Source organism: Poecilia formosa, unplaced genomic scaffold, assembly GCF_000485575.1.
Source record: "Poecilia formosa unplaced genomic scaffold, Poecilia_formosa-5.1.2 Scaffold121, whole genome shotgun sequence".
NCBI classification, from domain to species: domain Eukaryota; kingdom Metazoa; phylum Chordata; class Actinopteri; order Cyprinodontiformes; family Poeciliidae; genus Poecilia; species Poecilia formosa.
In genome coordinates, this window is record NW_006800060.1 from 1366355 (window position 1) to 1382567 (window position 16213).

Consider the following 16213-nt stretch of genomic DNA (forward strand, 5'->3'; position numbering starts at 1 on the left):
AAATTACCATAGAGGATATAGTCATTCACCATCCTCAGAGTAGAGGCCTAATTTACAAATGTTATATTTTACTTTTAACTTAGAAAGAAAATAGTCCCTCATATTTACAAGCATAGAAAACTGATCTGCAAACAGAAATCCCTGAGGATGAATGGAATAACTCATGTTTATTGGCTCAAACACAAACTATTAACACAAGGTTTAGACTATTGCAATACAAATGGTTAATTAGAATGTATATCACTCCTGTAAAACTTCATTTCAATTCAAATATTCCTGATGTGAGTGTTAACATCAGGGTACTCATAGATAAGGGTTCTCTTTTAAATTGTATGTGGCAATGTTTGGAGCTTCAAACTTTCTGGAAGGAAGTTATCATGTTCATCTCTCGCTTGATTGAACAGGATGTTTCAGTGGACAGTAAACTTTGCTTGCTGCACATTTTTCCTGATGGGTTTAAAGGACCTACAAATAGAAAGAAGCTTTTGAGTTTTTGCTTCTTGCAGGCTAAACATTTGATTGCTCTGAAATGGAGGAACACAGAAAGACCAAAGATAAATAAATGGATCAAACTATTGAGCAACAACGTGGAAAAACTGACTTATATAACAAAAGGAAAGCTTGAAGACTTTAAAGATATTTGGTTTCCCTTCCTACGTTTTGTCAAACACTGTGACATGTAAACTTAATTTTTCTTTTCTATTTGTGCAGATAGAGTGAGCCCTGAGGTTGTGTGTGTGTTTTTTTTTTTTTTTGGGTTGGGACCTAACCAGGACAACAACCCTAAACCAGTTTAGACCACAGCATATTCATGTCCAGTCAAAGTCCAGGCCTAAATCCAGCTGAGAATCTGTGGCAAGACTTGGAAATGGATGTTCACAGATACAGAAAAGTTTGGCATAGTGAAGAAAAACAAGCAGAACTTTCAGATTTTTTCAAGACCAGTTTGTAGAGACGCTGTACCTCAAGAGTTGCAGCTGCAACTGTAGCAAAAGGTCCATTGTATGCTACGATAGCACTGACTCATGGAGGTTAAATATATACGCAGAGCACACTTTTCAGATTTTTATCTACAAAAAAAATGTAAACCGTTTATCTGCTCCTTCTGTTCATATAAACAACTCTGTTTTTAACATTCAGACGTACAATGAAGCACTTTCATTCTCCCTTCAGAAGAATGTGGACCATTATTAGAGCTATAGCGTGGCAGCATGTGGCTGCATTAACTACAATCCAGCCCCTTGTGAAGTGGGCTCTTTAAAGGCACAGGTGTTTATCTTGAGAAAAATGGCAATCGAATCCTTGTTGAAAAATTGGATTGATTACATTCTTTTGTTTTAGTAAAATAACTTCTAGACTCAACACGCATTTAAAGGCCGTTGCTGTTCGAGGAGCGGTACAGACGCTACATAATCTGAGGGTCATGAGAAGGCCTATTTCTGTAAGGTACAGCTGGGACTTCAGATATGAGCCTGAGGTGAAGGTGGGAGGATCAGAATATTCTGACCAGTGTCATTTTCTCACACATCTTCTTCTATTGTGTGTGAGTGTGTCCGTTAGCAGCATATCTGACCTGTCTGGCCTGGAGGTGCTGTGTGTGATAAGCCACTTTACTTCCTCTCAAGCAGACATCCATCCAAAACATTCCCATATCAGCACAAAAGCTAGCCTTGTCTTCTAGACCGAGATCCCAGTGGTTTGTTCCTGGAATCCGTCTCCACTCCCCCGGATTGGGAGCCGCTGCTCCAGCTGAGGCCCTGCTGAGGCCCTGCCTCTCCACAACGCCTCTGTTTCCTCTTTGAGACGTTGGAATTTCTCAAGCTGCTTGTGTTCCTTCTTCTGCATCTATCACTACTGCCCTCTTTTCTGCTTTGTTCAGCATCACAGCATCCGGTTGGTTAGACATCACCTTTTTATCAGTCTGATTCTTAGTGGTTTCATTCTCCATCACTCTCGGTGGAATCTCCCACTTTGACCAGGGAACCTCCAGTCAAAGTGGGAAATATATATTTGATATACATTTGGTGATATATGTCAAATATACCATTTGATATATATCACCAGTAGTTCCAGCTGCTGAGATCAGATTGTTCTGGCGCATAATGGGCTCGACACACAAAAGGCAACGTCACTCCTTCTCCATACCCTCCTAGGAGAGGCTTTTAGGTCAAAATAGTTGATTCAATTAATCTGCATTAAGCTTTCCAGAATAACTGCATTTGTTAATAGGTTACCGTTGACAGTCTTACAGAAACAGAACTTCAAAAAGTGCTGATGAGATTTCATCTTGCTGTGCTCTTTCGTCAGGTATCTCGCCAAGCTGTCATCAGTGGGGAGCATCAGGGACGAGGAGACGTGCGAAAGGTTACGAGGCCTTATCCAAAGACAGGTACACTCAGTGGAAGGACTGACAGTAATCACAAGAGAAGGGTTTCAGAGTTACATGCAGAATTCACTGGGACTCACCTTGTGCAAGGGAAAAAAAGTCTTAGCTGAGTTACAGCAGTAAGTTTTGAGATTTAGGAAAAAACATGTTCTAATTCAGGGTAATGTTGTCAAATAGAGTTGCCCAGATCAAGATGTTTGTTGCTACAGAAGAGTTAAGAAAAACTGGGTATCAGCGAATACCAAGTCCAAGTCCAGTACCTCATCAAAGTTATTCAAAATAAAGTCAGGTACAGGTACATAAAAAGCATTTTTTTTTCTATATATAACCAATATGTATGCATTTATTACACATAGAGTGAAATAGTGTCTCAGAAAATTTTAATATTTTAAAAAAGTTAAACATTGGAAACTGGTTGCGACACTCCCTAATGCTGCATCCAAGCATATTCATAGAAAGCTGAGCAGTAGGAAAAAGTTTAGTAGGAAAAGGTGCAACAGGGACAACCGCAGCCACTTCGTAACATTAAGAGCCACTACACACACGGCTCCTACACACAGGATACAAATGTCGCACGTCTTGAGTCATAGCACTTCTGAACCAGAGGTAACGGCCAAAGTGTCTCACCTGGGTTAAGTAGAAAAAGAACTGGACTGTTGCTCAGTGGTCCAAAGTACTATTTTTAGATGCGTTTCATTTTGACATTAAGGTTCCAGAACTTGGAGGAAGAGTGGAGAGACATAGAATCCATGTTACTTGAAGCCCAGAGTGAGGTTTCAACAGTCAGTGATGATTTAGGGTCACATCATCCGTTTTCTATATGCCCTAAATCATAGTAGAACATAGGAACCCGTTCGGTTTGGGGCTAGCTCCAGTGGTTAATGCATAAGAAGCAAAGTATACTGTGAACAAGTGGCCAGTCCATCACAGGGCCTGTTATAACAGGATGAGCAGAATATTATTATGTTTAAGCTTCTTCATGCCTTTTGGTACCACCTAACTCTCCAGTCAAACCAGCTCATTAACAGTCTGACTCGAGATAGATACAGTCTTCAAAGAAGTTACACCTCGCCCCTGCTGATGACATTTTATTAAGACTTTATAGGTCAAAGTGCTAGGCTAACATTAGCAAGTTACTGTTTTGCTATGACTTGTTGATAACTGAGCTTGAAACATTTCAAGCTCAGTTATCAACAGTTTTGTAAGGTTCTTGTTCATTTATTTCAAAAAGGAACAATGCACTTTACATAATATGCCAGAGTTAGCCATAAAGGCTAGTTTTCATCTGCATCAATATAAATTCAATATATTACAATGCAATACGGACATCTTACAAAGCTTCTTCCAAAAAAGAGAATAATAACGATATAATAAAAAGCTTTTTTATCTAAAAGGAGCATATTGCAAAATAAAAAACATACATCTATTACAAAAGTTCACCGCTAGACAAACAACATATATATAAAAAAACAAACAAAAAACAACACAAATAAGGTCCCAGTTAAGTTTGCGCAGAGCAGTCTTTAAAAACAACTTGATTTCCTGCTTCACAAAGTTATCACTTGCTTGAAAGTCTTAAAATTTGAAGATCATTTCATACCTATGGTTCTTTATGTGCTCAGGGCTGCAGGGGAACGGGTGACTAAACTTCAAACTGTTCCCACTTTCTTTTTTCCACACCTCAAACGACAGTGGTAAGGAGTCAGTTCAAACAGTTAGGTCATGTTTTGACCATAACATGTCCGCTGTGCTTGTGCTTCAGGTGCAGATCTGTAAGCGCAGTGTGGAGGTGATGGATGCGGTCCGCCGTGGAGCACAGTTGGCCATAGACGAGTGTCAGTTCCAGTTTCGCAACCGTCGATGGAACTGTTCCACTCTGGAAACCATGCCTGTGTTTGGCAAAGTAGTGACCCAAGGTAGGGTTGTACACAACAGCAAGTCCTGAAGGAACACCACTAACAGCATCAGTCAGCGCTTTTATGCTCTAATCACTCACAATCCTCATGTATTATAGGTCAAAAGTAGGAACTACTTTGCATTTGGCTTCATTCTTATCCTAAGTGTGTTCCCTGTTTAGGCTGCACCATTCAGAGCAAGAAGCTCTTTTCATTTATATAAAATGTGTCTGTGTTTTCCTATGTGTGTTAGGCACCCGTGAGGCAGCTTTTGTGTATGCCATCTCAGCAGCCAGTGTGGCATTTGCGGTCACAAGGGCCTGCAGCAGCGGAGAGCTGGAAAAATGTGGCTGTGACCACAACGTGCATGGAGTCAGTCCAGAGGGTAGGTCTCTGCAGCACTTTCACACATGGAAAGGGAACAGAAAGGCCAACCCCATTTACTCTTGAAAAAAAGATGAAATAATGTGACATTTTAAATAACTCATTTTGACCTTATAAAGCTAACAACGTCATAACAGTAATAACCACTTCCTGTACATATTTATGCGTTTTCAAAGGTTTCCAATGGTCAGGCTGCAGTGATAACATCGCATACGGAGTGGCCTTCTCGCAGTCTTTTGTGGATGTGAGAGAGAGGGGTAAAGGCCAGTCCTCCAGCCGCGCTCTCATGAACCTGCACAACAACGAAGCTGGGAGAAAGGTAGCCCACTGCTCAGTTCTCTGTGAGAACTGAATTGATTTGTGGCTAAAATCTGCAAACAAACTTCCATTGCTTTGCTCAAATTTAATTTCAATTGCCATCGAGACTCAGGATTGTTGAGCTAATTGAGTTTTAGATGATCAGATTAAAAGGTGTGGTTTTACTTCTAGTTCACTTCCTGTTTAGTTATAGTTAGTACCAAGTCCACAGGAAGTAACAAGTCAATAGAAACTTTTCTGCGAACAAAAAAATCCTCAAAGTTTCAAAACAACCTTCCACTTGAGGAAAAATGGGGTTGGTTGAGTTAACATTCATTTAAGTCTGACTTTAATCTCGAATTTCAGTCGAGATTAAAGGGTTCTTAAATTTAGAATTTAAGAACCCTTAAATTCTAAATTAAAGGGTTCCAGTCAACCCTTTAGACTGGAGTCTAAAGGGTTGCAGACCCTTTAGATTCCAGTCCTAAAGGGTCTGCAACAATTAGATGCCTCTGTGCTGTAACACACTCAATTCAAGTAATTTCATGATTAGGAAACAGGCACTTGAAGACTGGAGTTGTCCATCCCCGTTTGGGGACATTTTTAGGACAGTCAAGTCCTTCTTAATTTGAGAAAAGCCCAAATGCCAGGTCCAAGTTTGTTGGTTCGTTCCTTGCTACCGTCTGTCATCTCCATCATTACGTTTTAGCAAGATGATCAGTCTGTTAGTGATTATAATGCTACACTTGTTGGGTGTCGGTGTTCAGAGAATGAGAGTGGTTGTGATATCTCTCCAGGCCATCTTGTCCCACATGCGAGTGGAATGCAAATGCCATGGTGTGTCAGGTTCCTGTGAGGTGAAGACCTGCTGGAAAGCCATGCCACCATTCCGCAAGGTTGGCAACATCATCAAGGAGAAATTCGACGGCGCCACAGAGGTGGAGCAGCGCAAGGTGGGATCTACCAAAGTCCTGGTGCCTCGCAATTCCCAGTTCAAACCTCACACGGATGAAGATCTGGTCTACCTGGAGCCCAGTCCGGATTTCTGTGACCATGATCCACGTACGCCGGGTATGTTGGGCACAGTGGGACGCCAGTGTAACAGAACGTCCAAGGCCATCGACGGCTGTGAGCTGATGTGCTGCGGCCGAGGCTTCCAGACCCAGGAAGTGGAGGTGGTGGACAGGTGTAGTTGTAAGTTCCACTGGTGCTGTTATGTGAAATGCAAACAGTGCCGCAAAATGGTGGAGATTCACACTTGCCGGTGATGTAATCTGCAGAGAGGGCCACGTTGATGGACGGAAAGCTAATATCCTATACGGCTCCTCAGTGACGGTCCAGAGGGAGCAAGGAGCTCTATGAAACTCCCCCTTCTTCTGCTTTAAAACCATCCCACCCTCCTAAAACAACAATGGGCAATGACTCTTTCAGGTCAACCATCATCACGCAAAAATATCCTGCTGTAGTAATGGTTACTTCCAGTAACAGAGTCAGAACATCCATTAAAAAGAACATCCATTCTCTTCCTGTCTCCCTCATGCTCACATTTGGTTTGTCACTGATGCCTTTTATTTTTATATTCTCTAACTTATTTGTTGAGACTGAGGAGATTGACAGATGGTGGACACACAGAAGGAGACAAGTTGGGACAAGAAGTGACAAATTTGGAACTGTGACTGAACAGTTGAGGGTGGAGGTGGGGTTGGGATCAGAAGGAGGGTTGCCTGCCCGCTGTGCTTGATGATGTTGCTGCTGCTTCCAGGACTCATTTGGAGAGCTGGATGTGAAAAAAGGGAGTCGGCGAGTCTGTCAGAGGACGCACCCGCACAACACAGAGAAACACAAACCTTCTGTGAATCTTCTGTGGGTTCCTCAGTGTGCATCAGTCCCTAACTGGCCACTGAAATACCCTGACATTGACACGCCCACTGGGTTCTTCCTCCAATGAGGATGATGAATATAATGATGATAATGGAGAGGAAAAAGCCACTTTCGTCTCCTTCTTGTTTGTTTCATAGCACTTGCAGGTGATGGGTATCGAACAAATCTAACATACATACATACACAGTAGGGGTGTAGCAAGAGGTCATGCCAAGAAATCTTGCAACGTTAAAACACTATAATGTTTCTGGCCTGAGTAAAGTGTATCATCTAGTAAGATTAGTGTCAGTTTATAAGATAGGTTTCTGCATATGAAGATGAGAGCTTAAGGACAGAACATCTGTACCTACGGCTTCGTTTCCATTAGAAATGTGCACAAACATTAATATTCTGCTAATGATGAAAAACATAGTTGTAAGAAAACACTTATTTCCAGAAGGTGGGAAATGCAATTAAAATCACACGAGTGAGTCTGCTCACACAATAAGTGATTCAAAATTAAGGTGGTGACGGATGTACACACTGATAAGAAATATATTCATAATTCAGCCATCAGAGGAGACGTCTTATTCAGGCGGAGCGACAAACCCCTTATACGTGGGAGCTTCTACATCAGCTGTGTTTTGCGAAATTGTAGTTGGCGATTTTATAGAATAGCTCTGGATTCAACTTGTTTGAATGCCAAAATCAACTTTTAATGAACTGTGTGATGCTTTGAGAGCTCTGGTGGAGCGAGCTGTGCACTGGCTAAAAATACGAACTGCTGAATGTAAACTGGAATGATCCGAACAATACAAAAAAAGTGTTTCTTTTACAGTTTTGTGAAATGCACAGATTTGGATACAACCAAAAAAAATCCCTCATTTTGGTGCAAACACTTTTCATTGACAAACATGAGGGTTTTTTTATTGGTTTGTTTTCTTTAATTTACTTTCATAATCCCAGTTGTGTTCAATTTTATGGTTAATGGAAACTGAGCTACTTGTCTGAGACTCTTATTTTGAAGTAAGAAAAGAAATGCTTCTTAAGTTGCCTCATTTTGTTAGCAGATTTAAAAACAAAGACTTGTAACGAGGCTGGCCCAAAGCTTTGAAAAAAGCATTGAAAAAAGCATTTTATTAGAATCTATTTAGATATAAGAAAGAGATGAAAGTTGGCATCTGCTTTGTAGAGACCCGTAAGCGTCAAACCAAAGTTGGGTTCACACGGCCCAATGTCGTAAGAAAATCTCTGGCTGTGAACCTGAGTAAGTGCTCTCTGGCCATTAAGCAGGACAGATGGACCAAATGGTGATTTAGCACTTGCACTACCAAAGACCAAGTAGTGTCAGAAACACTCTGGGAAAATTGTGCAGCATGGCTGCTACTCCAACCAACATCTGATTCTTGTCCTCTTTTGCACAAGCATTAGAGCTACAACCGTCTCCTTTCGCTCTCCCTCTTTTCCGAGTCTGACTTCAATAATAAAGTCAATAAAACCCACAACTTGGCCTGATGGAACTGCCATAAAAGAGTGGGGATTCCAAGTTTTTCCTAAAAATGAGCTAACATCTTGCCTCATTCTTGCAATGTAGTCCATTGTTCTGACCCGGCCGTCTTGCTACACCCCTAATGCACAGTAAACGACACCACAGAACAACACCTGCATCCAGCCACGACTGTCCAGGACACCTGAAAGTTTCTGTCTAAACATTTACCAGAATAGATTTGTAATGACTTGCTATTATTCCTGAATATCCTTTTGTGTTCTTTCGGAGTGATGTTGACGTTAGTTGCCATCTGTCAGATTGTTAAGTTTGCTTCATACAAACATGAGTAACATGCATGTACCAGCCAACTCTCCAAAGACAAACACACACACATTCACACCCAAAGGGGTCATCCAGAGGGCATGTTCCAAGAATGACTGAAGCACTTTCTCTCCAAGCGCACATAGAACCCTCGGCACACAGAAACAAGCATTCAAATGGATATTCACTTACCTTCTGTACATGTATTGCACTCATTCACATACACACACACACACACAACACACACACATAAAGTTATCAATGCCACTGTCAGGACTTCCTGTACCACCACCATAAAGCCAAGCTTCCCTATAACGTGTTTATATCATAGAGATAAACTGTCATTCTGTAAAGACACTGAAGAAGACCATACTGCCTATGAATGTATGCTGATAATGAAATATGTTTTTAAGTTCAGTGTTGTCATTTTTTTAATAAAACAAAGATTATATGGTGTTTGTGTTTCTAGGCAAGTGTGTGTATGAATGATAAATATTAAAGAGAAAAAGTGGGAGACCGTGAGAAACATGGGAGATTGCATTTCACCACAAGACAAACACACACACGTATAGTATGTCTTCCTACCTTCACAAGGACTTTGCATCAACTTCCATTCATTTTGTGTTCATTTCTACAGCTTAACCCCAACCCCAACCCAAAAACAGCACTTCTTCTTATGGGACCCTAGCTTTGGGCCCCATAAGGAGCAGTGGGTCCCCACAATGTAGTATGTGTTAGGAAAATGGTCCTTACAATGTATGAAAAACAAGGACACACACACACACACATACACACTGCTGACAGACATTCACATATTTCAATAAAATCGTCCATTTCCCGTGTCTTCAGCTGTATTATTATGTGACCACAGTTTGCTTTGTGCAGCATTTTGAGTGTGTGTGTGTGTGTGTGTGTGTGTGTGTGTGTGTGTGTGTGTGTGTGGGGGTGTGTGTGCATGTGTGTGTGCTTCATTACACCCCGAGGTCTTTCCCTGCACTCTGTGACACCTATAAACATTATTTATGTGCCGTATACAGTATCAGCACAGACAGTATATCAATAGGAGATGGATGTGTTTTCTGCGGCACTGGGACTGCGGCTGTCTAGGTTTGGGAAGAACCGAACTGCCCTCTTGGGTTTCAGAGACCACTTGTCTGAGGCAGAGCGGGGGGCGAAGAGGGGAGAGCAGAACACCAGGCTAGATCACGGATTACAGTGAAATGCGGACCACATGGCACAAACTTTGTTCCTCTTTCTGTCCTATTAATATCATACTGCCCCCCAGCTCTCTCCACTCTGGCCTTCTTGTTCTTTCTCTTTCAATATCTTTGACTTACAGTGGTTCCAGTTGGATTCCCCGTCTGCAGAGAGTGCAACTCCAGCCATTTGTGGTTTTGGGATGGCTGGGATCTGTCCTTCATTAAACCGCTGCCATGGCCTGGGTGCAGTGGGTGGCGGGGAGCCGCGCTGATTGGGAATGTCTGCTGGCTTATGTGTCCGTACGTTCCCTCTGAGAGACGTGCAGGCGTACAGTCAGTCAGGGAATTCTCATGTGGATTGTGGTTTGCGCCTGAGACAAGAGACTGGCAGTCAGGCTCTGCTGCTGTGTGTCTATGTGTGAGTTAATAAAGTGCAATATGTAATATAACAAATGGTTGTGGTTTTTCAAAACTCCTCAAATGTTCCATCGTGTCGTTTTGGTGTGACGTATCAAGAAACACAGCACTGTCCCTCCCCTACCTGTTACTGTTACTGTTCAGTGCGGTAAATGAAAAATGCACTTCTCTCTCCCACGTCAGACTTGTGGCAACCCTGTTCCCACAAGTCTGAACTGGAAGTGATCCATGCCATCTTGATAGGCAAATGCAGCGCAAAGCTGATCCATGGCTTTGAGACCAACAAAAAGAAAATACCTGGGCAGTGTTCACTAATGTGCAAGAGAAAGATATTTCAACAAAATCATTGCTTTCGGCATTGACCCATATGAGACAGAAAATGGAAACATGTCAGACGATGTGGACAAGCTGCCTCTGATCTCCTACTGTGACAGTTCACTTAGTGGACACGAAGAGTCTGTACACCATGGAGGAGCTTCACGCCTGAAATCCATGGACGCATGGAATCGGTGCTCCAAAGGCCAAAGGACATATGAACTCTTCATGTGAATGACAAAGTTCTGATGACTGTCAGATTAAGTACATGTGGTAACATACATGTCTAGCTATATGTCTATCTTAGCTTGCAGATAAAAGATACATTAGCTAAGCTAATTTTGCTTGTTCAGTACTAAGTACTCCAGTAAATATTACTGATATTTATCTTAGTATTGCACAGAGGTGAGTACAGTACTCAAGAATTATAATTGAGTAATAGCCATAATGTACTTAAATTGTTTATAAGTTAGATAGGAATAAGCACGAGCTAGTTCTAATCTTGTGATTTGTTTATTGTTGTCATAGCAACTGCCTACCAAGATGACTGTCAGTTACAAAGTTCCCGGAAGTGTGACGTCACATGAGAAATATGTATTCCACTGAAATATTCTTTGTTACAAAACTGATGGAGCTTCATTAGAAAACCATTAATGATGTGAGACTCGTTCACATTTCTGTTGTTCCAGGTCTAAAAACATGCAGGACAGATGAACGGGTGAATCTCAGGTCCTTCCAGGTGTATTTGTGCATTGTTAAAAATGGATTGATGCCTCCTGAATATCAGCAACTAAATTATTTAATTGAATTAAAATTATTTTATTTTAATTCAACTAAAAAAAATAAATGTGATAGGAATATCAATAATTCTGAGTCTAACTGTACAGAGTCCCTCCAGAATGTTCCGGGTCCCAGTGGGATGTACATGTGACCAGAGGCTCAATCCTCACAGTCTTTTTAAAGCTGAGCTACCTTAAACGATCAAATATTATCAAACACATGTTTTCATCGTGCATTGTATTTTCTGTGCTTTTTCACCAGTGAATAAAGTTATAAGATGTAAGTGGGCAAAGATGTCATCTCATTAAAATCAGGACACTAGGACGTTCATCTTGAAACTGATTTCACTTCACGTGTCTGCTTGATACTCCAGTTTGCAGACTTCCCAGGGCCGTCTGTGTGTCTGGGCTGGTGTGTGTAGTGAGTCTGCAGGGTTAGCCGTGTGGGTTGCCTGGATATTAATGCCAGTCACCCAGAGAACCCAGGAGAAGGCCAGCTTTAGCTCAGAGCCTGGCCCTCCCAGCGCTCTCCCAAACTCCCAGATCTCTCCAGCATACTTCTCATATTAAAAGAAAACAAGTTACACAAATGAGACAGATGGTTCTTGTTTGTGATGACAGTTGCGATTCTCTCTTAGCCCCCCCCACCACACACACACATACACACACACCTTACCCCTTACCTTCTACTCCCTCTCACCTCTTGTGTTTTCACTGTTTTTTGCTCCGTTGTGTAAGACATCCTCTCACATTGAAGCTTTTTTTCTTGTAATAAATCACATTCGTAGGCCTACGACTTAAGCTTCTGTGCATTTAGTTACTTTGCACATACAAAGTTTATTATGTTATGTTTATGTTTAATAAAGCCTATTGGGATTTTAAGTGATAAAGGTGGAAGTGGTACATAAATATGAAGTAGAGGGAAAAAACTGGGAAAAAATACAAATCTGAAAAGTCTACAAAGCATTTCTGTTTACCTGTTTACTCTGATACAATTACATACAATACAGTACTGTTTATTTTCTTCAGAAGCATTGTCATTGGTAAACATTGTCCAGCGATGCATAACTCAGTCTCAGTATTGACCTTTTGTCACCTTCAGAAAGTGGCTCACTCTGCCTTGATGGACGTCACATGAATGGAAAACCAGTCAGTGAACAGACAGTTAGCCTACTATCACTTTCATTCAGTTAATGTCACTGTAAGAGTAGCTATTAGGTGAACAAATGGACAAGGATGCAAACCAAACTTGTTATTTTATTGTAAACCTTTTATGAGAGCAGAAGACGGCGATGACAGCACGGTGAAGACCCGGCAGCTCTGTGTGCTCACAGATCTGCAGCAAACACCTTTTACAAGGTAAGAAGATTAATGTTCATCTACTTCATAGGATGGAATAAAACATTGGATTATGGCAAAGGTACATGTTTATTCATTATTAGGGATGGAGGAAATGCCCTACCATCATGTGCGAGAAAACTGGTTAGCATCCAGACTTTGGAACGTTTTTAATTCTGCTCTGATGTAAGGAGAAACTCTGTTTACGACATAGTGGAAGAAATCATGTGGTGCATATTCAGGCAAAGTCAGCAATTTGATTAAATCAACAAGCATGTCAGAAGGAAGAAGATCTGGATTGGTTTCTAAGCCTAGTTTATAAACGCTGCCGTGGATGAGACCCGACGAGGTGAGCTGCTGCTACAGACAAATTAGCTTGACTTGAACTAGTAAAAGTTGTGGTATTGCTGGCAAGAACGACTTTCATGTTTGTCCTCTCCTCTGCTGAATGGGATGCACATGATGAAAATTGCTCAATAATTGGAAGCGTGGACAACGTAGACTGAACAGCTTCCTCCACTTCCTCTACTGCCGCAGTTAAAACTGCAGGCAAACTACAAGTCCAAACAGCGCAGAAAGTTATCGTCTTCACTCACGACTTCTTCTGTGCCCTGATTGGCCCGGTCGAATTTCTACTGGACAAACAATGAGAGAAATTCCAGACAGAGCAATGAAGGGAGATGAGAACTGAGCCAGACTGCACAGGAAGGGAATGGCCAAGCTACTCTGACAGATGAATAGAGCAGAGGTTCCCAAACTGTGGGGCGCGCTCCCTAGAGGGGGCGCCGTGTCATTGCAGGGGGGTTGCGGGAAGCCGTCTGGATGAAAAAACAAAAACAAAACATGAACACTGTGTGCGCTGGGTTTTTACCTTAGAATGGCCAACTCTCTGTTATTCCTATGTCAATTTGATACAGTAGAGGCTTCCACACTTCCCATATCTGTGTCCTCTGTCACTTTTATCAGCAGTTAAAACTGTTTAATCCGTTGTTAACATGTTGTAACCTGTTTTTCCGAGCCGCCTTTAAACGCAACATGAGCGCTACGACGCTCGCGCTGGGTTTACACCTGTGAAGGAGACCTGCTGCTGCTGTGCGGAGCTACGTAGGTTTGTGTTAGAATCACGGCAGCAAACCAGCAAAACGCAAAGAACTTTTCACAGTTTTTCCCTCCAAACTAACCGACTGAGTTGAGTAAAGCTGCTGGATGCAGGTAATGTTAGCTAAAAGATGACTAGCTAATATCAATACAGAACCTTAAGCTTAACAAGTACCTTGTAGGCTACCGATGTTGGTGTCTATTTTCACCTACATTTTGCCCCCCAAAAAGTTGATGCCCCCCGTCACACACGTCGTTTCAACCAGACAGCCATTTGTAATCCATACGGGGGCCCCAGAAAATGTTTGGAAACCACTGGAATAGAGAAACAACTGGATCCAGTAGAGCTTCTTGTAAAGTGCCTGCAGAGGTTGTAAAGGTGAAATGAACCCAACTCCCAAGCACAGAACCACCATGACACCAGTGTTTTAGTGCTTGTTCACCTCTCAGCCGTTACCTTGTTAAACATTAAAAGCTTTTTGTTATGGTGATAAAAACAACACAATCCACAGTAAAATAAACGAGATCTAAAAGCTCCGGCAGCATTTTTTTTAACGCTGCCAACTGCAGTGCGTCCCACAACTATTACATTACCACTAAATGCTGTTCCCAACAACTGTATCTGTGCAGCTTTAGAGCATTTCTGATACAGCTGAATTCCAAACACTCATTTGATGCCTTTCAGACAACAGTTTATACAAGCGTGGACAGATCAGATAAGAATGGATCGGGGAGAGGGAAGGAGGGAGGATTTAGGTGAAGAGAAAGTGACAACTCCTCTCACCCACACACTCAACCCCAGATGGTAGATCATGCTGCTGATGGGGGCTTTGGCTGCCGTAGTTGCGGTTCTGCATGCTGGTATGGAGGAGAACGATGCGCTTCCCTCTCCACAGACGCATGCTTTCTGTGCAAGCATGCATCTGTCAGCAACTGAGCTGCCAGAAACTTTCCCTTAGCACCTGGACCAGGCTGAGGTTAGACCATGTGTGTGTGTTACATGTATCGGTGAGGCAACAGCAACCTTCCGTATCAAAATAAATGTTCCAGCGACCGACTTTAACCTGGTGGGATGGCCACCTGGCTGCCAGGTATGTTCTCCAATCACAGAGCCCAATTACTGATCTGAATACGTCAGAAAGCTTTTTCTTGGTCATGGATCTTACAGAGGGTGTCTTATGTGCCAGACCAGCAAAAAGTAGCTCATAAATGTGAGATGGGAGGAAAATGTTTTATAAAATTAAAGAGTAGATTCCATGATGGACTGGCAATCTGTCCAGGATGAATCCTGCTTTTCGCCTGTTGACCGCTGCAGATGGGCACCAGCACCCACTGAGGATAAACATGTAAGAAAATGGATAGATGGATGGAAATATAAGATTTATATTTAGCTCTCCCTCTGTTTGGAGCTATTGGTCTCAACGACTTGCCTCAGATTCATTTGGTTTTATGTCTAGACTTTGAGTTTCTCTAACAGGTAGTCTTCCAGAATTGCTTTGAATTTAGCTCCATCCATCATCCGATCAATTTTGATCAGCTTCTCTGTTCCTGCTGATCCACAGGATCACCACAGGATGATGCTGGGACCTCCATGCATCATTATAGGGACGGTATGTTAAGACTGCACACAACGTCCATGTAGAGCGTACCGACTGCCTGCACTTCTCATGACAAATTTCTTAATTTCCCACAATCTGAATGGACACCAGCAAGTTTGATGAGCCAGTTGGGTGCCTAGCCCCGTTTCTTGTCCACCTGGGCAGCCAACACACAAATGCTGCACATCCTTGCAACTGTTTGCAGCAACTCTCCACATTAAAATAAGATAATTCCTTATTACTCCCAGCTTGGTGTTGTATTCAAAACAGTTAAAGTGAATGTCGTTTCCCACTGAGAATGATGTGAAGATTGACCTTTGTACAGAGGCGTCTGGTGGACAGATAAAAGCAGACCTAAAAGCAGATTTAGGTCTGCTTTTAGCATGAGTGAAGTTCATCTGAGCATGTGGGGGCTTTGAAGGATTGTGTGCTCAAGTTAAGGCTTCCCCAGATACTCAGATGTACTTCACTCTGCATCAATCCCCATGCATTCGAGGTGAACTCAATGCAGACTCAAAGGTAAAATTTTAAGTCTTGTAACGGTAAAGGTCCCTGCATACTCAGCCGTACATCCTGGCGTACTCAAAGCAAAAGTCGATTTTTATGATGCCATATGTGTACTTGTTGTACAGTAAGCTGCTTGGCAGAAAACAGTGTTCACGTTGTCATGAGAGATGTAGGTAATCGGTTCACCTGACAATGAAATCTCAACCATCCATAGACAGCGTGGGTGAGGAAGCCCGCACCGCTGACAGGTCAGAGAGGACGGCGCTTCACATAATGCCACTTTATTCCTAAACTGTTAATGAAAGGTGAGGTTAAAAAAAAAACAAAGGC

At 42.2% G+C, this 16213-nt stretch overlaps 1 protein-coding gene across 1 annotated transcript in view; it reads left to right on the forward strand.

The window, feature by feature from the left end:
- wnt4 (wingless-type MMTV integration site family, member 4) overlaps positions 1–9085 on the forward strand; it is a 31155-nt gene extending 22070 nt beyond the window's left edge. The window contains exons 2-6 of the mRNA XM_007560889.2: positions 2308–2389; positions 4149–4302; positions 4535–4666; positions 4842–4984; positions 5760–9085. Coding sequence (XP_007560951.1) covers positions 2308–2389; positions 4149–4302; positions 4535–4666; positions 4842–4984; positions 5760–6230 — 982 coding nt within the window. The 3' untranslated portion in view covers positions 6231–9085. The remainder of the gene's footprint in view (positions 1–2307; positions 2390–4148; positions 4303–4534; positions 4667–4841; positions 4985–5759) is intronic.
- Positions 9086–16213: the final 7128 nt, after the last annotated feature.